The sequence below is a fragment of the Magnolia sinica genome, chromosome 5 (assembly GCF_029962835.1).
Source record: "Magnolia sinica isolate HGM2019 chromosome 5, MsV1, whole genome shotgun sequence".
Taxonomy (NCBI): domain Eukaryota; kingdom Viridiplantae; phylum Streptophyta; class Magnoliopsida; order Magnoliales; family Magnoliaceae; genus Magnolia; species Magnolia sinica.
This window is the reverse complement of record NC_080577.1, coordinates 15,707,477-15,731,765: the sequence shown is the minus strand read 5'-3', so window position 1 is coordinate 15,731,765 and position 24,289 is coordinate 15,707,477. Positions and strand designations below refer to the sequence as shown.

Here is a 24,289-nt window from a genome sequence, read left to right as displayed (position 1 = left end):
AAAATATAAGAGGAGTGATGGAAAGATAGTACCTGGACGAAAGAATCAAAAGGCTTTCTAAAGATATCTACGTAAGATCGGGTCAGCACAAGAGAGAAACCAACAGAAGTAAAATAAAAATAACAAAAATAAAATCCTACCTACACCACTTTCATAGGTACTCTCGATTGCATTTAACGTATGCAACAAGCCTTTAAACCCCTAGGTTGCCCTTAGTGGACGAGTTGTAGTCTCGTGAGGGTTTGCAGTAATGTTACCCACAAACATTGAACTAACTAACTAGGAAAATGAAACAGAATGAAAAGCTGGGTTGGCTCCCAGGAGCGCTAAGTTTACCGTCTTCAGCCAGAACAAAGCAACTACCTTAGTCCTATGCAAATAGAAAACCTACCTATACCTCCATCAGACTAGGAGATCATTCCTGGTAAACAGGATCAGTCAGAGGCATGGACATGTCCTCTGAATCAAATTTCTCGACAAATAGTTTTAAGCGATGTCCATTTACTTTAAACTCCTTGCCATTGTCGGGGTCTCTTATCTCGACGGCCCCATGAGAGTAAGCAGTGATAACAGTAAAAGGGCCGGTCCAACGAGATCGAAGCTTACCCGGAAAGAGATGTAATCGAGAGTTATACAAGAGGACTTTCTGGCCTGGCGTGAATGATTTTCGTAAAATATGTTGGTCATGAAACGCCTTCATCCTGTCCTTATAAATTCTCGAGTTCTCATAAGCGTCGTTCCGGATTTCTTCGAGTTCATTTAACTGAAGTTTGCGTAGCGAGCCAGCGTTGTCCAAATTGAAATTCAAACTTTTGATCGCCCAGTAGGCTCTATGTTCCAACTCCACAGGCAAGTGGCAAGCTTTCCCATAGACAAGTTTAAAGGGAGACATTCCAATAGGGGTTTTAAAAGTAGTACGGTACGCCCATAAGGCATCGGTCAATCGAATTGACCAATCCTTATGGTCAGGGTTAACCATTTTTTTCAAAATGTGTTTGATCTCCCTATTGGAAATCTCAACTTGCCTGCTTGTTTGTGGGTGGTATGGGGTGCTCACCTTATGAGAGATACCGTATTTCTTCATTAAACTCTCAAATGGTCTATTACAAAAGTGTGAGCCCCCATCACTAATGATAGCTCGAGGCGTTCCAAATCGGGAAAGGATGTTTTCTTTCAGGAATTTAATGACCATGCGATGGTCATTAGTTCGACACGGAATCGCTTCGACCCATTTAGTGACATAGTCTACGGCAAGTAAAATATATAAATTCCCAAAACATTGGGGGAATGGCCCCATAAAATCGATGCCCCAGCAATCAAATGCCTCTATAATAAGAATGGGATTCAAGGGCATCATATTTCGACGGGATAATGCTCCCAATTTCTGACAACGCTCATAAGCTCTGCAAAACTCATGAGTGTCCCTGAACATAGTGGGCCAATAGAAGCCACACTGCAGAATTTTTGCCGTGGTCTTTTTTGCAGAAAAGTGACCACCACGGGCCTGTGAGTGACAGAAGGAAATGACACTTTGATGCTCATCGTCTGGCACACATCTCCTCAAGATTTGGTCTGCGCAATATTTAAACAAGTATGGATCATCCCAGAAGAAGTTGCGCACCTTGGTGAAAAATTTCTTCTTATCTTGCGCAGTCCAATGTGTCGGTATGGAACCTGTGGCAAGATAATTAGCGATATCAGCGAACCAAGGCGAATGGGAGACTCTGAACAACTGTTCGTCAGGGAACATGTCATTAATCTGCGTTGTCTCAAAGGAATCAGAGGGATTAAGGCGAGAAAGATGGTCAGCCACTACGTTCTCTACTCCCTTTTTATCTTTTATCTCTAGGTCAAATTCCTGGAGTAGGAGGATCCATCGTATCAGGCGGGGCTTAGCATCATTCTTAGACAGAAGATACTTAAGCGCTGCGTGATCAGTGTAAATAATGATCTTGGATCTAATTAAGTAGGACCTAAATTTGTCCAAGGCGAATACTACGGCTAAGAGTTCATTTTTCGTAGTCGAGTAGTTCACTTGGGCAGGATTTAGAATCTTACTTGCGTAATTAATAACGTAAGGTTTCTTATCTTTTCTCTGGCCTAGAACTGCCCCAAGAGCATAATCAGACGCGTCGCACATAAGTTCAAAAGGAATGCTCCAGTCAGGTGGCTGTATGATGGGTGCACTAGTCAATATGCCCTTAAGCTTAGTGAAAGCTTCCTGACATGGTTCAGTCCACTCGTATAGTGCATCCTTTTGAAGTAGATTACATAGAGGACGAGAGATGAGACTAAAGTCCTTTATGAATCTTCTGTAAAACCCAGCGTGTCCTAGGAAGAATCGCACGTCCCTTATGTTCTTGGGTGGAGGTAGGTTAGAGATAAGATCGATCTTTGCCTTATCCACCTCTATTCCTTTGGATGAAATAATGTGTCTAAGGACAATTCCCTTCTGAACCATGAAATGACACTTCTCCCAATTAAGTACCAAGTTCTTTTCTTCACATTTTTTCAGCACACATTTAAGACTTTCCAGGCACTCGCTGAAAGATGGACCGAAGACAGAGAAATCGTCCATGAAGACCTCTAAATATTGCCCCACCATATCAGAAAATATACTCATCATACATCGCTGGAAGGTGGCAGGAGCATTACATAGTCCAAACGGCATCCTTCGGTAAGCAAAGGTGCCGTAGGGACATGTAAACGTAGTCTTTTCTCGATCTTCAGGGGCGATCTCTATCTGGTTATAGCCTGAATACCCGTCAAGGAAACTGTAATAGGAATGACCAGCTAACCTTTCCAAGATCTGATCAATGAAGGGCAAAGGAAAGTGGTCTTTCTTCGTGATGGTATTTAATTTTCTGTAGTCAATGCACATCCTCCAACCAGTAGTGACTCTAGTCGGCACGAGTTCATTATTGGCATTGGCTACGATGGTGATCCCGGACTTCTTAGGAACCACCTGAGTTGGACTCACCCATTGACTATCAGATATAGGGTATATGATACCCACATCCAATAATTTAAGAACCTCGGCTTTAACCACTTCCTTCATGTTTGGATTTAGTCTACGTTGTGGTTGCCGAGCGGTCTTCGCATTATCCTCAAGATATATGCGGTGAGTACAAATCGAGGGGTCGATTCCCTTGAGGTCCACGATTGTCCATCCAAGGGCTCCCTTATGCTCCAAGAGAGTAGATATGAGCATACTCTCTTGTTCTTTCTCAAGGTGGGCAGAAATCACCACCGAGTATGTCTCATCTTGACCTAAATATGCATATTTTAAATCAGAGGGCAAAGGTTTTAGGTCAAGCTTCGGTGGCTTGAGGTTAGACGGTAGAGGCACTTCATCAGTTTGGGGTAACTCTTCAAATTGTGGCCTCTACCGGTTAACTTCAAGTACCGGTACTACATCAAGCATGGCACACGTCTCCCTAATTATGTCATCATCAAACTCATGGGAGTGGGCCAGGCACGTCTCTAGAGGATCAGAGGATAAGGTAAGGGATGTCCTGTCATCCACGAAAGTATCGATCATGTTAATATCGTAGATATCGTCATCTTCCTCTATCCGTCTGGCCGTGTTGAAAAAGATATTCATTTCTAATGTCATATTCCCGAAAGATATACTCATGACACCATTCCTGCAATTGATAATTGCATTTGAAGTGGCAAGGAATGGGCGATCAAGAATGACGGGAATCTGAGTGCTTGTGTTACCGATGGGTTCGGTATCCAGGATGATGAAATCAACTGGGTAGTAAAATCGATCAACCTGGACCAACACATCCTCAATTATCCCTCTTGGTATACGAACAGAGCGATCAGTAAGTTGTAGTGTGGTTAAGGTGGGTTTTAATTCACCTAAGCCCAACTGTTTATATACCGAGTAGAGGATAAGATTAACGCTCGCTCCTAAGTCAAGAAGTGCGTGATCAATTCGATAGTCCCCAATTACACATGATATGGTTGGGCTACCGGGGTCTTTAAATTTTTGCGGCACATTTTGCTTTAGGATGACACTCACTTTCTCAGTCAGGAAGATTTTCTTTTGAATATTTTGCCGTCTTTTGGTCATACATAAGTCTTTGAGGAATTTGGCATATGAAGGTATTTGTTTCACGGCATCAAGTAGTGGAATGTTGACCTTCACTTGTTTCAACACCTCTAGAATATCCTGAGAGTTAGAGAGCGATTTTGGTGCAACCAACCGTTAGGAAAATGGAGCAACCGGCTTTCCTTAAGGTTCCGGTTCTAACTCTGGTGGGGCATGGCTAGATCCATCTTCTTTATCCACTTCCGGGTCCTTAGGCTTTTCAGCCCTAACTGGAATGGTTTTTTCAATGATCTTTCCACTCCTAAGAATGGTGATGGATTTAGCTTGCTCCATCTGATTTGAAGAGCTTGAGTCGCTAACTTCATATTGCGGTTTAGGATTGGGAAGAGGTTGAGCTGGGAAGCTCCCCTTGTTCCCAATCGTATTTTCAGCCTTAAGTCCTTATATTGCTTTTGTTAGGTCTTGGAAGGCCTGTAGCATACCCTGATTGAAAAGCTCTTGCTTTTGAAAATGTTTCAGAACCGAATCCTCTTGAGGTTTCTCTTGAGTTGGATTTTGATTTAGGTAACCTTGAGGTGTAGCGGTTGTCCATTCCTTCAACTGAAGTTTGGATGATTTCTCCAGCTAGGATTGTATGTGTTAGAGGTGGGCCCACTAAAAGGTCTTTGGTAATTGCTTACAGCATTGGATTGCTCATTTAATACCTCTTGAAAGGCAGAGATAGTTGGACAGTTTTCAGTAGTATGAATGTTGCAACCACAGATTCTCCAAACAATTTCCTTAGCCTTATCCTTCTTAAATTCCATGGCCTCGAGTTTCCTAGTGAGATTAGCTACCTTAGCATTAATATCATCATCTTCTCTCAGGAGATACATTTCACCCCTTTCCTTGGAATGAGTCGGCCTAGACGTAGTACTGGGTCTAGGGGAGATGTCCCATGATTGTGTGTTCTCAGCAAGTTTATCAAAGTAATCCCACACTTCATCGACTCCTTTATTCATAAACTCCCCATTACACATCGTCTCGACTAATTGGCGCATGAGAGATGTCAGTCCATTATAGAAAAAGTTCGTGATGCGCCACGTTTCAAAACCATGTTGTGGGCATGAACTGACAAGATCCTTGAACCGCTCCCAACATTGGAAGAATGTTTCATCTTCCCTTTGGGCGAAGTTCATGATCGACTTTCTCAGGGTGTTCGTCTTATGGTATGGGAAAAACTTCTTAATGAACTCCCTTGTCATGTCATCCCATCTGCCAATTGATCGAGGACGTAGTGAATGTAACCACGTCTTGGCTTTCTCTTTCAAAGAAAAGGGAAAGAGTTTCAACCTGACCGTGTCATCAGACACGTTAGGAAAGTATAAGGTAGCTATGATCTCGTCAAATTCTTTTAAATGTAAGTAAGGATTCTCTGACTCAAGCCCATGAAATTTAGGGAGGAGTTGGATCACCCCTGGCTTGATATCCATGTGTCCTGCATTCTCAGGAAAAACCATGCATGAGGGCGTACTCACCCCCGTCGGTTGTAAGTAATCTCGTAAGGTATGAGGCGGGGGTGCTTGATGCACCTCATTCTCATCCTGGAGATCTTCTACCCTAGGTTGGGGTAAAAGATGTTGATTTCCAGCCATATCCTCAATTAACTCAGGGGATTTCGAGCGGTGTCTAGTCCTACGATGGACAGTTAACCCCTCAACTAATCCTCCTTCAGTCAAGAGACGTCGAGTGTTGTCACGAGCCTACTTGGGCATGAAACACTCGCAGCCCTCAATTAAATTCTAAACCTAATCCTAAGAAGGGAAATAAAAATCTAAAAAGAGAAAGAGGGTTAGAAAGAAGTTACCAAATTGGAGTCCCTAAATGGAAACCTACAAAATAAAACAAAACAAGTTAGTTTTTAAGAATAGCAAGCCTATAAAATTCCTAAGAAGAGAAATATAGAAATAAAAAGAAACAAGGTAGAATTCCTAAATTAGAAAGTAGAAATTTAGAAAGAGCGTACCGAATTAGAAATTTCTAATAAGCCTACAAAACAGGAAAGTTAGTTTCTAAACAGAAAGTCTTAAAATAGAAAATTTCTAAAAATAAAATAGGAAACAAAGTTAGAATTAGAAACTTACTAAAAAGGAATCTTAATCTAGAAATAGTAAGGAAAAGAGAGAAATTACCAATTTAGAAACCTATCTCAGAATCCTACAAAATAAGAAAGTTGGGTTAGTTTCTAAAAAAAGGAAAACTATCTAAAAATAGAAAGTTATTTAAATAGAAAATTCTAAAAACAAATCCTAAAAATCAGAAAAGTCCTAATCTTAAACTAATCCTGAAACCAGTTAACTTCAGGAAACGTAGCCGTCAGTCCCCGGCAACGGCGCCAAAAACTTGTTCACACCCCAATGCAGGGTTGTGATGTAGTAATAAACTCGGTAAGATCGAGGTCGAATCCACAGGGAATGAAACCTGTACGTTATCTGATTATAACCAGATCTAGAACTAGGTTAAGATGAAATCTAAACCAATTGTGATTTGAGGAATAATGGTGAAATATTAATCTAAACTTAAAAAATTCAGAGAAAGGGAACTAGGGATTCAGAGGATCCACTTGTAGAGATTAGGGAGATCTTATGCATGCTTCATGGATATTATACTGAACTTACTTGATATAGTTTTCAAGAGATGAAAGGTATAAGAATTAGGTATGATTCCATCACAAATCCATGCCTAAGAGACAAGGTAAACAATAGAACTTAGACCAATCCATAACCAACTAAAAGATGTATGGGTGTTAGGAAGGATTCCATCATCCAACCATGCCTATGAGACGATGGCGAACAACAGGGTTTCCGAACATCAAAATAAAAGGAAAGGAATTATTCAAGCCATCATAGATCTACTGTAATTTAAATCATAACAAACCATTAATGACTAAAAGAATTTCTTAAATCAAAACAGAGTCAATCAGTTCAGTTTAAATCAAACCTGTAGAAGCTCCCATCACGCCACAAGCTTCACCTCTTAGCCCTAACTAAGAGGTTTAGCCTAACATAATCAGACTAAATCTCAACATAATTCATAGGAAAAAGAAGAAAAATAAAGAAAAAAAATATATAAAAATTCCAAACACTTCTCTCTCCACCTCTCTTTCTCTATCTGATGTCCCCTGTTCAAGCACTCCCTCTTCTCCACGTTTGGAACTCTTTTTATAGCTGCTGGAGTGGTGGAAATCGGATTTGGGAAGCTATCGCATGAGTAGCGAAAGCCTTTTCGCAGCCAAGTTCGGGGCTTCATAACTCTCACGTTCCTTGCGTTATTCCTGTAAAATCAACGTCTCTTGGAAGTATTTTGGCTGGCCTACACGATGGACGGTTCAGATCTGCCATATGATCAAAGATGGTGGGCCACAACTGCCTGAAAAATCAGATCTCGCGGACGTGCGTAGCCTTTCGCACATCCGGCGCTAACGTGATCGGTGGGCTCCACAAAGGTGTTTTCAAGGAAATTCACACCGTCCATTAGATTGCCCTCGAAATTTTGGTCAGAAACGGATGGTTTTTCATATCCATTGACTCAGAATCAGAGAAAAAATCATTCAAACATCAATTTGAACGTTGTAGGGCAGTCCACTTATGGCCTCTGTATCGCGCACGTATGCTTGCATGGGTCCAAAAATTTAGCATGGGTTTGAAGTATTCATGGCCCTCTACAAGATGGACGGTTTAGATTATCCGTACGTACACTCTGTGGGGCCCACTAACGTCCGCAAATCGAGCGTCGTCCGTCCGTCCGCAGCGCCAAAACGGCAACTGCCGTTTTGGGAAGAAGACGCGGGTCAGCAGGCGTTGACCCGCTTTAGTTGGTTTGGTGCGGCTCGCGTACGTGTACACGTGCAGTGTACACACCTCACATACTAGCCCCACTGTGATGTGTTTCAAAAATCTGATCCATCCATTCATTTTCTCATCTTATTTAAACCGTCGAGACCAAAGTTGAGACAGTTCCAGATATCAGGTGGGCCCAGAATCAATGGTTTATGGACTGATTTATCAGTTGGGGTACTTCCATAGTGATCCGAGGGCTGAAATTTGATATGTACAGTTAATTTATGGCCCTCAGGCCATATGTGAAGTTTTGAGCCAATCAGATGGCGAGAACTATGTGATCTTGCATTTTTCACCAATTTCGGGCCTCTTTAACGTGAATGACTTGATTTCCTCGGATCCCTGGCATATAAATTCTTTAGTCTTGGTTCTCTAGAGTGTCTCCCTTGCTCTGCTAACTTCGGAGTGTTAAATCCACACTTCTAGCACCATTTTTCAGTCCATGCTGGTAAATACACTCTGCATCACAAACACGATTAAATCGGGCCATTAAACGGTATCATGCTTGTAAATCCATATAATAACTGGGTCTGATATGCAATATTTGACCATCAACACTTGGGTTGAGAATTCCCAACCCAATCTGGGTCAAGGTTTAGGTATAGGAACCTTGGGTTGGGTTTGGGTTGAGCACCAACCCGAACCAACCCACCCGACTTTCAACCCGAACCAACCTGACCGCGAAGTGATTGAAATTGATAACGAACTGAATGAAATAGATTTTCGACCATCGACCTGATGGAATCTTGGAAAATAACTAGGTTGGTTGGCTAAATTAGCTTCTCCTACCCCAAAATCATATGTGGTAAGTTAAGTAAATCATTTTAGTTTAGGAGATATGCTTGTTAAATAAATAGACAAAGAAATGAATTAAAAGATAGAAAAATATTTTTATATACTTATATATACATATTTACATAATTATGTACTATAGAAAAATGTAAGGGGGAAAATGTTCTCCATGTAAAAAATAAAAAAAAATAAAAAAGAGAAAAAAGTGTATAACACTACAGTTATGGCTACGGTTATAATCCGTAGCGATAAGCCAAGCTCTGACCCGGTCGACCGGGTCCCAGCCCAGTTGACCCCAACTTGTTGGCTGCGTTTTTCTTTTGTTCTCTGACCTAGTCGACCGGGTCCTAAATCGGTCAACCCCAACTCGCTGGCTTCGTTTTCGTTCTTTTTCTTTTTCTTTTTCTATTGTAATCCTCATCGATTTTTGTGGGTCCCATTATGAGGTATGTATTATATCCAAACCGTCCATCTATTTGGCGAACTTGTATTAAGGCTTGAGGTGAAAAATAAGACAGATCTAGCTATCAAGTGGACCACACTGTAAAAGGCAATGGGAAATTGAACGTCTACCATTGAAACCCTTTTAGGGGTTACAGAAGTTTTGGATCATTATGAAATTGGTTTTTCCTCTTCATCCAGGTCTTTGTGACCCTATGAATGAACTTATACGAGAAGGATTTCTCACAAACATCACATTGGGCCCCAACTTAGACGGGGAGGATTTCTAATGGTTGATGTTCATTCAACACTGTTTCCTGTAATGTGGTACAGTTAAGATTTGGATATACCTCATTTTTTGTCTTATACCATAAAATGATCCGGAAAAATACATGGACAGCATGGATGAAAAGCATACATCATGGTGGGGCCCACGGAGCACCGACGATCCGCCATTGGCGGGTGGCAGGCGGAGTACCCAGTCCGTTTCTGTGAAAAGGAGGGGTATTTTCGTCCGTACGAGGAGGTTTAAGTGCGTATGTTAAGTTTGAATTGCTTCAAGAATATCCGATGAATAAAAGGTGGGGTCCACAGTCGTAAATTTCTCCTGGTAAAACACATGCCTAGATAAAACACATGCATGCATCATGGCGGGCCCCGTAAAGTCATGTCAATCATGACCTAGTGTCCGAGCAATCGCGTCCGCATCCAATACCGTGATCGGAGTTGCCGTGGCATGTGTGCCATCAAATAGATTGTCTGTGGTTTAACTACAAAATCAGATTGATTATACTAGCCTGGACCTTTGATTGATAGACGCTTGTTTGTTGAACTTCGACGGTTGAATTTTTTTCTACTTTTAAGTATCCATTAGATGCTAACCAATCGTCGGGTTTAATTTTTGGTTTAGAACCCATCTATAATGGGCCCCACATGCATACCGCTGTATACAATTGATTTGAGCATGCAATTTGAGTCTCTTTTTAGTGCATGCATATTGAGCATCATGCTCCAGCAGAGTATCGAATTTTTTCTAATAAGATTGATTTGACGTAGATAGTACGAAGATGGTTGGACAGTATCTTTCCAAGTTGCGTGGAACGTGGGCGATTCAAGACGACCGGAAATCCTGAGCAACCCCTGTTGTACGCAGCGACTAATGGGGCCCAGTGCGTCGCACACTCAAGTTTTGTATCAGATCGATTTTTAGAGCGTTAGTTCATCCTGTTGAGGCGCATTTGTTGAAAATAATGGATTTGTTATACACCTCATTGTGGGGCCCACATACAAGCCTGCCGTTGGTACCCTCTTTGTGTTGTCCCCTGTGGTGTGGTCCAGCAAGTCGTGGATCATAATGATTTTGGACCTGTATGTCGAATACTGTGGGACTCACACGATGGACGGAATGGATTTCACATGCGGTGATCCTGAGCTGAGGTCTTTTACGTCTGCGTGTAAGGGTGCTGCGTAGTATTGCCATCGCCAAACATATCGATCTAGCATGTGCGTTTTTCATCTCTTATTGAATGGTGGTGACCTAAGCACCGAACACATGAGCTTGTTGGTCTAGCCATCCATTGAATATCAGTCATTAAAGTTGTTAGAGTAATAAAGTCCGTTGATATACATTGATACACCACACTTTAAGAGCTTAAGCTTTTCGAGTGAATGATTGTTTGACATGGTACCAAAGCCACAGATGCTTACGTTTGAATTCCAAGAACACCAAAATGCCTTAGTAATATATTATTCTCGGCCCGTTTATGGTGTGAAAATAATTAATATTTACCCAAACTGTCCATCATGTGGGTCCCTTTGATTGCCCATCCCTTTTCCACTTTAGTCAAATGATCCTAACCATCCATTTAATGGCTACGGAAATGGATGGTCGGTCCATGCTTTAGTTATTGGTCAGGCCTTCATCCTCAGCGAAGCTAATCTGCTTGATCTTTATTATTTCTTTTCTTTTTTTATTTTTAATTATCCGGTTGGAGGTGTGGGCATGTCTTTATCTTCTTTCCCTAGTTTGAGGGTTAGCTTTTCTCCTTTTTATTTGACCTCAGGTATGGGTTGTATTTTCATTTTCTTACCCCTTCCCCATACAATATGGAAGGGAAGCGGATTGGCTGGTGTACCAGCCACCACGGACCTGGCTGGTGTGTTGACGTCATCAATTTTTGTGGGTCCTACAATGAGGTATGTGTTATATCCAAACCGTCTGTCCATTTGGTGAGCTCACTGTAGGGCCCGAGCCTAAAAATAAGAGAGATCCAAAGATCAAGTCGACCACACTGTAAAGGAGTGGGAGATTGAACATCTATCATTGAAACCCTTATGGGTCCTAGAAGTTTTGTATCAATATGATATTTATTTTTTCTCTTCATCCAGGCCTGCATGACCTTTAAAAATATAATTTATATTCATATTAATTGGAGAAACTATACAAGAGTTCTTCGGGCGGACCTTTCAACAAAAAAAGGGCGAGGTCCGCCTATCGTGAGAATAGAAAAGGAAACAAAGGCCAAAGAAAATTAACGCTCCCTCAGATTTTTCAGCCCCACCCTATCTAAAAATAGAAGCCCTTTGGTAATCAGGTCCACCGCTGCTTGGAAGAACATCCGAGACTAGCTAGCGCTGCCCCTTCTAGCCAGGTCATTTGCCACAACATTTGCCACCATGGAGATATGAGAGATGGAAACCTCCAACTCAGCTGTGATCCTCTTGATTTTGGCCCACCAGTAGCACATGGCTCACGTGGGAGAAGTGTTCCTCGCGAGGATACATACGACCGCTTTTGAATCAGTCTCCACCTCGCGAGGCCTGCATGACCTTAACGAACGGATTGGATGGGAAATATGGTGGCCCTACAAATGTTTTTACGGTGACAATCTTGTCCCTACTTCTATTTCTGGTGTGGTCCACCTAAGCTTTGGATATGACTCATTTTTTGGGCTCATGCTATGAAGTGATCTCGTAAAATGGATGAACGGTGTGGATATAATAAATATATCACCGTGGGGCTATGTAACTTTGATCTCCTCTGAACCGTTCATACAGTTCAAGGAGCGTCAGCGCTCGTCTTCGTGCGACACGTAAACACACCATCTAGTTTGGTGGTGTGTGGTACACCAGCCAGTCCGCTTCCATTTGGGAGCGGATTGCGTGGCATTTCTCGAAGTGTGTTTACGTCACCAAATTGTGGGCCCTACCATGACATCATGATGTATAAGTTATATCGACACCATTTATCCATTTTGTAACATTATTTTAAGACACGGGCCCAAAAATGAGGAAGATACAAAGCCCAAGTAGACCACACCATAGAAAGAAATAGTGACGATGACAACCACAGTTGAAACTTTGCTAAGGATACCACGATGTTTATTTTCCATATAACCTGTTAATGAGGTTATACGGAACTGGACAAAGGTAAAACAAAAATATCAGCTTGATTCAAAACTTTCGTGGCCTTCGAGAAGTTTTCAATGGTCGGCATTCAACACCTATCGTTTCATGTATTGTGGTTTACTTGAGCTTTAAATCTGCCTCGATTTTGATCCCATGCCTTAAAATGATTTTTTCAAATGGATGGTCATTATTAATATAACATGTACATCAGGGTGGGATCCACATAACACGTCACGGAGGTAGGGGATGGTGTATCGTATGCTCCCGGGAAATTTTTATTTTCAATGTCCTTGGCCTGAAGTGTAACCTTATATGTAAGCAAGCCTTCGATCTACTTGGTTGGTTATAAGATATTATTCTTGCATTTGAAAAAGGAATTAAAATAAAAATAAAAATGGACCATTCTATGTTAGTTATGCTACATACGATTCAACCATTAGTCTAGACACCATCAATCATGTGGTTTCCATCTTTGATTGGCGTCTGTCAAAAGGGAAAAAATAAAATAAAATTCACTTGGTTATACATTTTTTGTCATTTCAATTCCAGGTACTCGGAATGTGGACATAAACATGAGAAGGGTTATCCAAACAAGATATTGTTTTGAATTCCCAACGCCCCAAATGTCGGAATCATACGTGCGGCCTTATCTAGAGGTGGAGACACAGCATTAGTTTTCCCCGTAGTGCAAATATGAAACGTGTGCGAGATCTGAGTTCTCTATAAGATTGGAAATATGCTCACATCTTCTGCCTATGATATCAGACAATTTCAGTCTTCCGTTGGTCCATCACATGCAAAATAAATTGTTGGGTAATTCTTTTTCTAGCCATTCGTTTGTATTGACAAGCTGTGGCCCACCTAAGTGTGAGAAGACCTCATTTTTATGCCATGAGATCTAAACAGCGTAGCTCACTTGACGAAAAGCTCACCTCTCATACACGTGTCAGATTGTGATACATGCGCCCAAATTGCATGTGTCAGTGCATCCAAAAAGCTTTAAGCAGATATATTTACGATTCACCAACGGAAAAAAAAAAAAAAAAAAAAAATCCCATGCAATCTGGCCTTCTATAGAAATGCCAGCCATTTTAAAATAAAAAATAAAAAATGAATTTTAATCGGACAACAATCCAAGCAACTCATCTAAAGATGGCGATTCCAACAACATTTTCTCAAACTCTTCTAACTGCAGATTTCCCTGCTTCGTACTCCATGACCCATCTTCTCCATCCTGGCTCGGCTTCCTTTCGCTGGGGTCTGAGCTCACTGTGGTTGCTGCCATTAACGGCTGCGGCGCATTTGAGTCTCTCCCTGTTAGACTCTGAACGACGGATTTGAAGCTCATCACGTCCGTTTCGATATATTGGGTCACGATAATTCTCACTTTCACTATATCTCTGCCGTCAATCGACATGGAAAATACAAGAAATTCTGATATGGGCTGTGGGATTCTCTTCAGTTATACCGGGTTTTATATAAGGTGTGAGGGAGAGTGAGGAGGGCGCTGACCGTTCGAGATGAAAAGGTTGACTAGAGAGAGAGAGAGAGAGAGAGAGAGAGAGAGAGACTGTCTACAAGGACTGAGTGACCGAAGACCAGGTCAAAGCTTGCCACTCGTGAACGACCAAATTACCCATACTTGTGATAGGAATTCATAGCGAGAAGAATGACCAGATCCAACGGTTGTATCAGAACTTCCCGTACATCCAACTTTTTCTATTAACCTCTCAAATTCACGTAATATCCAATCCATACAAAAGGTTGGACATATCATGATTATTGGCTTCTATCAAAATCAGGATGGTCCATTAATCTTTTAGGAAGTAACATCAAAATAAATGGATTGCCAACGGTATGACTCAGTGCACGGGTGAAATCCACGTGTCAATTTTGATCATCACCATTGTGCGGCCCATATTTTTCACGGATTAGATATTGTATTCACGGGCCAAGTTGTCAGGAAAATATGGTTGTTTCAGAACTACTGATACTGCAGCTGGTGGAGTGCCTTGCTGGTCCGCTGGATCCGTACTAAAACTCTGTATATCCGTTTTAAAAGTTTATTTTAGAACATGATCAAGAAAATAAAGAAGATTCAAATTTTAGTTGGACCATAAATCCACTCCGTTCATCCATTTTAAAAGCTCATTATAGAATATGACCCGAAAAATAAAGGAGATACAAAAGTTGTGTTACCCATAGGAAGCTTTTAAGTTTCAAATCACAACCTTTTCCTGGGGTGTGGTCGACCTGAGAAATGAATATATTTTATTTTCAGTAAGATGCACAAAAATGATTTGAAAAAACGGATGGACGGCATGGATTTATGGAACATACATAACAGTGGGCTCCACAGGGATTCACCGAATCCACCCAAGGCACTCCCTTTAAATGGGACGGAAGCCTTTCGCAGGAACTTGTTCATGGGCCGATGTTTTTGAGAAATCTACTCCGTCTATCTGTTTTGCCAAATCATGTCATGATATGGCCTAAAACTATAAAGATATCAAAACTCAAGTGAGCTGCACGACAAGGAAAGGTAGTTAGGGAAATGCCTACGCTGAAAACTTCTCGAAGTCCAGCTTGATGTTTTGATGCAATTCGTACCCTTCATAAGTTCATTCCTGGTGGGCTGAACGAAAAAGAAAAAAAAACATATATATTTGACTTTATCCGAAATTTTTATAGCCCATGAATGTTTCAACGGCAATTAATGGACGTTCAATCCGTCATGGTTTCCTGTTGTGAGCCACTTAAGGGCCCGTTTGGCCGGTAGATTGGAAGGGATTGAATGGTATTAGGGTGGATGGCATGGATTTCTAGGTAATGATGGTGTTGTCAGTGGATTGTCTGGAGATCCATGGGATTGATATATCCCTGGATTGCTATATCCAGTCTGTTTGGCGCCTCCGGTCAATCCCGGTATTAAACCTTCTCATCCCGTCTAATCCCTCAAACTATACACGTCCCAGGCAAATTTGAAGGATTAGGGTGGATTGGATGGGATTTAAATGTAATGATGGTGTTGTCAGCGGATTGTCTTGAGATACATGGGATTGGGATCAGATCACCGACTCTGTTTGGCACGCCAGGCCAATCCTGGGATTTGACTTCCAACCCCTTCCAATACCATCCAATCCCTTCCAATCCGACCGGCCAAACGGCCAATCCCAGGATTTTTAAGAGTCTTGCATCTGCATCATTTATGAGCCAAGTGGATTTCTCAAAAACATTAGGATGTAACCCACTTCCCTTTTCCTCGAATTTCCTGGAAAAGGATTTTAAGGCGAGGAGGCGGATTAGTAATTGCTACCTCGCCCATAGAACAGACTGGGGCTTTATGGGCCAGCCATCATGATGTATGGATTTTATCCACATCATCCATCCATTTTTTCATATTATTTTAGGTTACAAATTAAAAAAATAAGGAAGATATAGAGCTCAAGTGCATAAAAAAATTAAAAATTAAAAATTAAAAATTTTAAAATTTAAAAGAAGAAGAAGAAAAGAAGCTCAAGTGCACCTCACTATTGGAAGTAGCAGTAATAATGACACTCATCTTAGAAACATTCCTAGCGTCCACTGTGATGGTTAATTGCCATCGAACCTGTTCATAAGGTAGCATATACCTAGATGAAGGGAAAAGACAAATATCTACTTGATCCAAAACTTCTGCAGTCCTAAAATACATTCAATGGTAGGTGTTTAATCCCCACAATGTGGTCCACTTCAAATGGGATGCTAATTGCGTACCAACTCAATAGGCTATAGTGTAACAAGTAAATTATTTTATGGGCCTATTGCAATATATGTCTCTTATCCACACCATCCATATATTTTTACCTAATCATTTTATGGCATGAGTCAAAAATATAAGCATATCCAAAACTCTAGTAGGCCATACTAGGAGAAACATCAAGAATAATGACATCCACCTTGGAGACCTTCCTAGGGCCCATAGTAATGTTTGTTTTCCTTCCAACCTGTTCATATTACACAGGCATGGATGAAAGGAAAACACAAATATTAGTTTGATCAAACTTGTGTGACCCCTAAGAAGTTTTCATTGGTAAGCCATGGTGGATCCACTTAAGCTTTGGAAATGCCTCAATTTAGGACTAAACACAGTAAAATGAGTTGGTAAAAAAGATGGATAACGTGGTTATGAGACATACATTACAGAGGCTGGATAGAGTTTACTTAGGTACTTGTGAGATATTCATCCCATTCATTCATTTTGCTAGATCAAGTTAAGATATGAGCCAAAAAATGAGACACATCCAAAATTCAAGTAGGTCGCATGATAGGAAATAGTGAGGGTTGTGTTCATTTCCATGGTTGCCAATTTCCACGAAAGAGCAAGTTGCGTGTGATTTGGATGGATTTGTGTGGTGTATTAGGAGATCTTCGAGGATATACGAAGAGAATTATATGATAATACAGTTGGAACACATCGAGTAACGCCACGTCATCCATTAAGTGGTCGATTGAAGAACGATCATGTAGAAGTGATTACGAGGATAGGTGGTAAGGAAGTCTTTAGAAAGCTATGTAGTGTTGAAACAGTTATAACAATCCTTAGAATGTGGTAAACATCTAGATGACCAAAATGAGGTCATAAATAGCAAAAGAATTCAGCACGAAGAATTTGTCTCATACCAACCCAATCAAACCTAATATATCTTTCAAGTATCTTTTTAATTACCCGTTATTTACATTCATTAGTGTAACCACTCTACCTTTTCTATAAGTCAATTCATTTTCTAGTGTAATACTTTACTTTTTGCTTGCTGGTTACATTCCATAGTGTAATCCGTAGCGTTAATCAAGTAGTTGATAATCTTAATTATAATTTGGGTCTGCCCTCATATCCTAGATTTAGTTTTCCATCTAGGAAAATGTTTTGCAGTTGCTATTTGTAACCGACTGTAAGGTTTCCTTTCATGTTTTTCTTTTATCTGTATTGAAAAGTCATTTCATACAAAGGCAAATGTATAACCCATCATCAAAGGACCCTATCTTCTAAATATCACATGATCCTATTTATATACTGAGTGAGTGGTTGAATAGGTGACTGATTTTTAGTCTAATTTAGTAATCTAGACTGTTCATTAGGTTCAATGCAACATTTCATTGGCCACCATGCAAACATGGATCAATCTAACGGAAAGAGAAATGGAAGAACGGGAGAGGTATACGGGAATCCTCCTGGACTAGGGTCCCTCCCCGTAAATCTCGCATATCAAAATCTAGATTTTCCCTCTTTGTTGCAAATCTGACCTTTGACACATCCCTGGAAGATTTGTATACGATATTCAGTCGGTATGGTAAGATTGCTGATGTATTCATCCCGTGGAATCGGAATCTCAATCGCTCTCGTGGTTTCACCTTCGTCCGTTTCTGCTATGAACAGGACGCGTTTAACGCCATCAAATGTTTGAATGATAGGTGAATCGATGGGCGGGTGGTTCATATTGCGTAGGCAAAACGGCAGTCCGAGATGATGAATGTCGGCCAGTCACCTCCCCTCCCCCATAATCAGGGGCCTAAGATCGCTCATGCCCCTAAATTTGTGGAGGTGGCTGCTGAACGCGGCCTAATATAGCTTCTTTGGTGGATGGATGTGCTAGGGATACGTCCACTGCAGATTTAAAGGCAGTGGAGAATCGTTTGAAACTGTTGTCCCTTGCTATGGTGGGGACGACAGTCGATGAAGAAGTTCGGATTGATAGGCTTACAGAGACATTAATGGTCTCTAGTCTCAGCTCAGCAACCGTGGAGGTTGTGAGGATCTCCGCCCTAAAATTCCTTATCACCTTCAAAGCTAAAGAAGATCTGGAGGCGTTTAAGAGCAATGCAGAACTTCATTCGAAGATGGGGCTGAAATTTGTGGAAATGTGGTCTCCAGATGACGTTTTGGGAAGGGATGGAGTGTGGATTAGATTATTTGGGATCCCCGCTCAGGCCTGGATTGAGGCGGTCATTCTTGATCTGGCTAGCTATTTTAAGAAAATCATTCAAATTGACTCTAGCTCTAGATTCGGGTATTTTCAGACATTTGCTCATGTCAAGGTCATCCCCAGACCGAGTGTCAGCTTCTGCAAGGTTTTGAAGTTGGTGGCTTTGGGGAAGACTTATCCCATTCTAACGGAAGTGGAGCCTCTGTTCAGGTTTGGGTGCTCTCCAGCCATTAAGCGTTCGGCCAGGTAAAGCACTAAGGACTGGGTCATCCGTCGGTTCTAAGAACCTGCAGGTATTCCGCCAGCTGTTTGTGGAAATGCTCCAGCCGGGTTAGCGCAGTTCAGATTGCCAACATGGGTGATCAGGTAGATGTTTGTGAAAATGCCAATGTGGAGGGTAGGTGCAGTGGAGGGTCCATTGGCCAAACAGAGAATTCTGGGAAGGAAAAGATGATGGTGGAGGGCTTCAAAGATCAACACCTCACAGTAGTAGGTGGTGTCCGTGCTCCATACGAGGGCTTGCTCATGATGGGCCCGCCTAACCCAACCTCTCAGCCAACTCGCACTTATGATGGGTATGTTTCTGTTAATACGAACAAGCAAGCTGGGTGTCATTCGGATTTTTGTGAAAGTGGTGGGCAGCAGTTGAGATCTAGATTAAACTCTCGTCAGACAAAGCACCAGGAGGAAGCACACCTGTTAACCTTGGAGGCAGGTTCCCAGGGTGAAGAGGAACTGGTTAGTAGATTGCCACCATATACCCAGCCACAGTTACCTGCAATCTCTTCAGCAGGTCTTCCCATCTCTACAGGGCATGCAAAAATTGAGAAAAGCGACAGGGTGCCGTTAACAGAGATTCGGCTAAATTCACGAGAAGGGATTCTCATTCCCTCGCCCATGTCTGATCCTGTGAGCAACATAGCTAGATGCACTGACAAGGAAAACATCACAATAGCTGAAGATATATTTGGGGTGAACAGAGTTGAGACACGATGCCTAATGGAGCTAGAGGCGGCCCCAGAAACTGCAGGTAAGACGCGAGATAAGGTGACAGCTGAATTGGAGATTGATCTATCTCCCTATTTCATGGCAGATAATGTAACCTCCAGACAGACATTAGGTAATCTGGATATGGTGTTTGGTAGCTCGGTGGCACCTCAGTGTTTGGTTCAGGATTAAGATCAGCACAAGGATCAGAGTGGTGTTTCTAACGAATTCTGGAACCTGATTCTGGATGGTAATCAGTCTCAAAACGAACCACAGTTGTTTGATAAGGAAGGATCAATAAGGAAGTTCAGAAGGCACGGAATTCTCTATGAGAAAGGAAATTGGACGTCAAGGCTTCGGAGATTAAAGAGGAGGGCCGTGAATACCGGTTGTGTGACGGATGGATAAGATCCTTGTATGGAATGTCCGAGGTATTGGTAACCAACGGACACTTCGAACTGCAAAGAGGCTTATCAGGAAAAATGATCCTTGTATAGTGGCTCTTCTTGAGCCTATGCTAGGTGATGAGAAGTGGATTAGAACGGGTCTGGCTTTAGGTTTTCACTCCTCCTTCTCGAATGGTTCGGAGGGTGGAAATTTTTGGGTTTTCTTTAAGTCGGTTGTTTCTTGCTCGGTTATGTTCAAGTCTGATCAATGTCTTTCCATTTTGGCAGATATGTAGAACTGCTCTTCCCCCCTGCATATTACTTTCGTCTACGCCAGGTGTGCTAGGATACTAAGGAGAGCACTCTAGTCGGACTTGGCTACTCTCTCCTCTTCGATGCAAGGTCCGTGGACCGTTTGCGGTGACTTCAACGCAATTGTTAATGATTCTGAAAGGAGAAGTAGGAGGGTTGCAGACAGGGCATCCTTTACTGAATTTGCAGATGTCATCCATGCTGCGGGTCTCCAAGATGCAGGGTTTTCTAGAAGTAGGTTTACTTGGAGCAACAATCAGGTAGGTTCCTCCCATGTTTGGGCTAGGCTCAATCGCGCTCTTATCAATGTTCATTGGTCTATAGTTTTTCCGCAGTTTCTGGTCTCCCATTTGCCCAGTACTCAATCTGATCGCGTGCCCTTTCTTCTCAGTTTTCCATTGCGGCAGAATGGGGGGCCAAAACCTTTCCATTTTCAAAGGATGTGGAAGCAACATGAGTCCTTTTTGCAGGTGGTTAAATCAGCCTAGGAGAAGGTGGAGTCTGCTCATCCTGTGTATAACGTGCTGGCGAAGCTTAAGCAGGTGAAACTTGACCTTAAACATTGGAACAAGGAGGTGTTTAGTAACATCTTTGACCAGATAAAGACGGCGGAAAGGGACATGCGTGATCTGGAGAACAAGTTGCTTCAAGTCTCAGGTTCAGTGGAGCAGTCCAGCAGAACTCAGCAGCAACTCAATTCAACTTCCGACTGGTTAGCTTCTTTGGAACTGATGGAGGAGATTTTTTGGAAGCAGAAATCGCGGGTGGATTGGCTGACGGAGGGTGATAAAAACATGAAGTTTTTTCATGCCACTGCAACGGAGAGACAACGTAGAGTGCTTATCCATCAGGTGGAATTGGATACCGGCCACATAGTGGAGGACCGGGAGGATTGAACGCTGCAGCGGCGGCTCATTTCCAACAAATTTTTAGTGCAGCTGATTGTCAGATGGATTATAATCTGCTCCAATGCATTCCTAATATTGTCACCTCGGCTTAGAATGAGAGCTTACTAGCTCCCCCCTCCATGTTGGAAGTGCACGCAGCGGTCCAATCCATGCCAATTGACAGTGCGGCAGGTCCTGATGGGCTTTTTGCCAGTTTTTTCGTCTCGTGCTAAAACGTGATTGGCCAGGATATACATAACGCCATCTCTTTTATCTTCAAAGGTGGTAATATTCCGAGGTCAGTAATGTCTTTGTTCATTTGTCTTATTCCGAAATCAGCTTCTCCTAGGCATTTTTCGGACTTCTATCTGATCAGTTTATGTAACTGTTTCTACAAAGTTTTCTCTAAGATTGTTGTGGCCAGGCTTAGCACAATTCTTCCAGCGTTGATTTCGCCCAAGCAAGGGGCTTTTGGTCAAGGTCAACCTATAGCAGAAAATATAGCCTTGGCACAGGAACTCTTCAGGGATTTGAACAAGCCAGTCCGCGGTGGGAATATAGTGTTAAAGCTTGATTTGGACAAGGCTTATGACAGAGTAAATTGAGACTTCTTAATTCTGGTACTTGAACGATTTGGTTTTTGCAAAGCCTGGATAAAGCTCGTCGAAAAATGTTGGTCGAATAGTTGGTTTTCAGTTCTGATAAACAGGGAGATGGCAGGCTTTTTCAAATCGTAGAGGGGATTACAACAGGGAGATCCAATTTTGCCAAGTCTGTTCATTCTTTCAGCTGAGATCATGAGCAAGGGTCTAAAATGCATGATCAACCAGCAGGTTTGTCGTCCTTTCACGCTTCGTAGAGGGTGTCCCGTTGTCTCGCATTTGCTATACGCGGATGACACCCTCATCTTCACAAATGGGGGCAAGCAGTCGCTTCAATCTTTGAAGAACTTCTTGGATTCCTTTCAAGCCTCCTCGGGTCAGAGTATAAATTTGCGGAAATGTTCTTTTTTCTATTCCACTAAGCTCTCAAGTCACCGAATTAGAGTTATAGAGGAAATCCTTGGGATTGCGAAAGCGTCGTCCAAGTTCTCGTACCTGGGTGTCCCTTTGGTGCAAGGAAGGCTAAAATCTTCTCATTTCCATCCGCTGGTTGACAGACTTGTGGGGCGTATTAATGGGTGGAAGGCCCGAATCTTATCGCAGGCTGGGAGAGCAGTTTTGGTTAAGAATGTGCTAACAAGTATTCCGGTGCACACAATGGCGACAGTTCACGTTCCTATGAAGGTGTTGACCTCAATTGAGAAGCAGATGGTAAAGTTTTTCTGGGGATGGACAGAAGGGAAAGAAAAATGTCATTGAAAGACCTGAAAAGTGCTGGCTTCGCCTAAGGAAGATGGTGGTATCGAGATTAGAAGACTTACGGACATCATGACAGCCTTTCGGCTCAAAATGGCGTGGACAATCAGGTTTGGGAAGGAAATTAATGTCTGAAAGCACTTCATGGCGGCCAAGTACCATCTGGATTTAAGTCCCACTTTGTCGGATCGGCCTACACGCCTGTCCTCTCCTTTATGGAAGCGGATTTTGGACCTCATCCCGTTCGTTGATTCCCAAGTGCTATGGCAAATCGGTGATGGTAAGTGTAATTTCTAACAGACGAACTGAATAGGTTTAGGGCCGCTTTTGCTGCTCGTTCAACCTGAGGGATCTGGAGGTGTGTAACGTGCTTGGCTCGGTGGGTCCCCTCCCCCCTCTTCTGCATGGCTCCTCCTTCCTCAGGGTGTGATCGATCAGATTTTTCATGCCGGTTTCTACATTGGAGGGGATTCGGAGACACCAATCTGGCCTTTCACCCCAGATGGGGATTTTTTCGTTAGATCTGCTTGGGCGTTGAGTAGAATCCAGCGTCCGAGTTGGAGTTGGTCTCGGTGGGTGTGGCATGCTAAACTCCCGCCCAAAATGTCGTTGCTTGTTTGGAAAGTCTTGCAAAGAGCGGTCCTGGTTAACTGTGCAGTGCAGTCTCGAGGCGTTCAGCTTGCTTCCAAATGCGTCTGCTGCACCTTGCAAAGTTCTCAAGTTCCCCTTATTCATGCGCAGGAATCGGCTCTTCATTTATTCGTTTCAAGCAAGTTAGCACAACGAGTGTGGTATGAGATCGGTAGGGATTTTCAAATTGCTGTCATGGAGGCTATGTCGATTGAAACAGTGGTGGGCGGTGGTCTTGTCGAAGCCAAGGACAAGTCTAATCCAGATGCTTACGCCTTGCATCATCCTTTGAGAGATTTGGAAAGATCGAAATGCAGCGACATTTGATTCAGCAGTGGTGTCCGTGGAGTCAATTTTTGGTAAAATTAGGTGGTGGATGGCTCGTATTTCTGGCTCAACGACTGGTGCTTGTAAAGCTGTCGTGGGTAGACAGTACCGTCAGCAGTTATCCCGGGCGCATTCTGGTATTGATTTTGGGGGACGAGCATTCGTAGTGAAGTGGGAGAGGCCTCCGCATGGTTGGATTAAGGTAAATGTGGATGGTTCTGCTCGTGGAAATCTGGGCAGATCTGGTGGGGGCAAAATTGGTCGAGATGAAATGGGCGATCTCATTTTTGCTTTTTCAGTAGGCTATGGTGTTGGAACGAACATGATGGCAGAGTTACGTGCGGTTCACGATGGCCTATTCCATGCTCGCCAAAGGGGCATGTCCCATATCATCATTGAATCCGACTCTAGACAAGTGATTGATATGCTCAATGGTATGGTTAAGCCAGGTTGGAAATGGAAAGCTTGGATATTCAAGATTAACCAGCTACGAACGCGGGGTCGTGTTATGTTCGTGCATGTCCTGAGGGAAGGAAACTCTCTGACTGATCTCATGGCCCGGCATGAGAGTGGTTCCCAATCCTTTTCTTATTTCGATATGTATGCTGATCTTCCCCATCAGGTCAGAGGTTCTATTTTTCTCGGTAAGGTTGGTCTCGGTTCAATTAAGTCCTTGTAAAGGTTTGCTTTCTGTGTGCAGTTAGTTTCTCAGGATAGGCACCTGTTTTTTTACCTTGGGGTGCCCGAATGTACAGACCGTCTCTATTGATGAAATGGATACAGATCTTTAAAAAAAAAAAAAAGGTGACTGATTTTAGTTGATCTCAATCATATATTATATATCTGCCTATCTCAGTGCT

General features: G+C 42.4%; 1 protein-coding gene and 1 non-coding gene across 2 annotated transcripts; one reads left to right on the top strand and one right to left on the bottom strand.

Moving 5' to 3' along the window:
- The first annotated feature begins 5,149 nt into the window (after positions 1-5,149).
- LOC131247646 (small nucleolar RNA R71) lies at positions 5,150-5,256 on the top strand. The gene has a single exon (XR_009171922.1). It is a non-coding gene; the product is annotated as a small nucleolar RNA R71 (small nucleolar RNA).
- An 8,440-nt stretch (positions 5,257-13,696) lies between these two features.
- On the bottom strand, positions 13,697-13,996 carry LOC131246958 (VQ motif-containing protein 10-like). Its single transcript, XM_058247414.1, has one exon. The coding sequence runs from the start codon at positions 13,994-13,996 to the stop codon at positions 13,697-13,699; it is 300 nt and encodes a 99-aa protein (XP_058103397.1).
- Between the last annotated feature and the right edge of the window lie 10,293 nt (positions 13,997-24,289).

What these genes read in the sequence shown, in the direction of transcription:
- LOC131246958 (XM_058247414.1), bottom strand. Translation starts at nt 13,996, where the DNA reads ATGTCGATTGACGGCAGAGATATAGTGAAAGTGAGAATTATCGTGACC.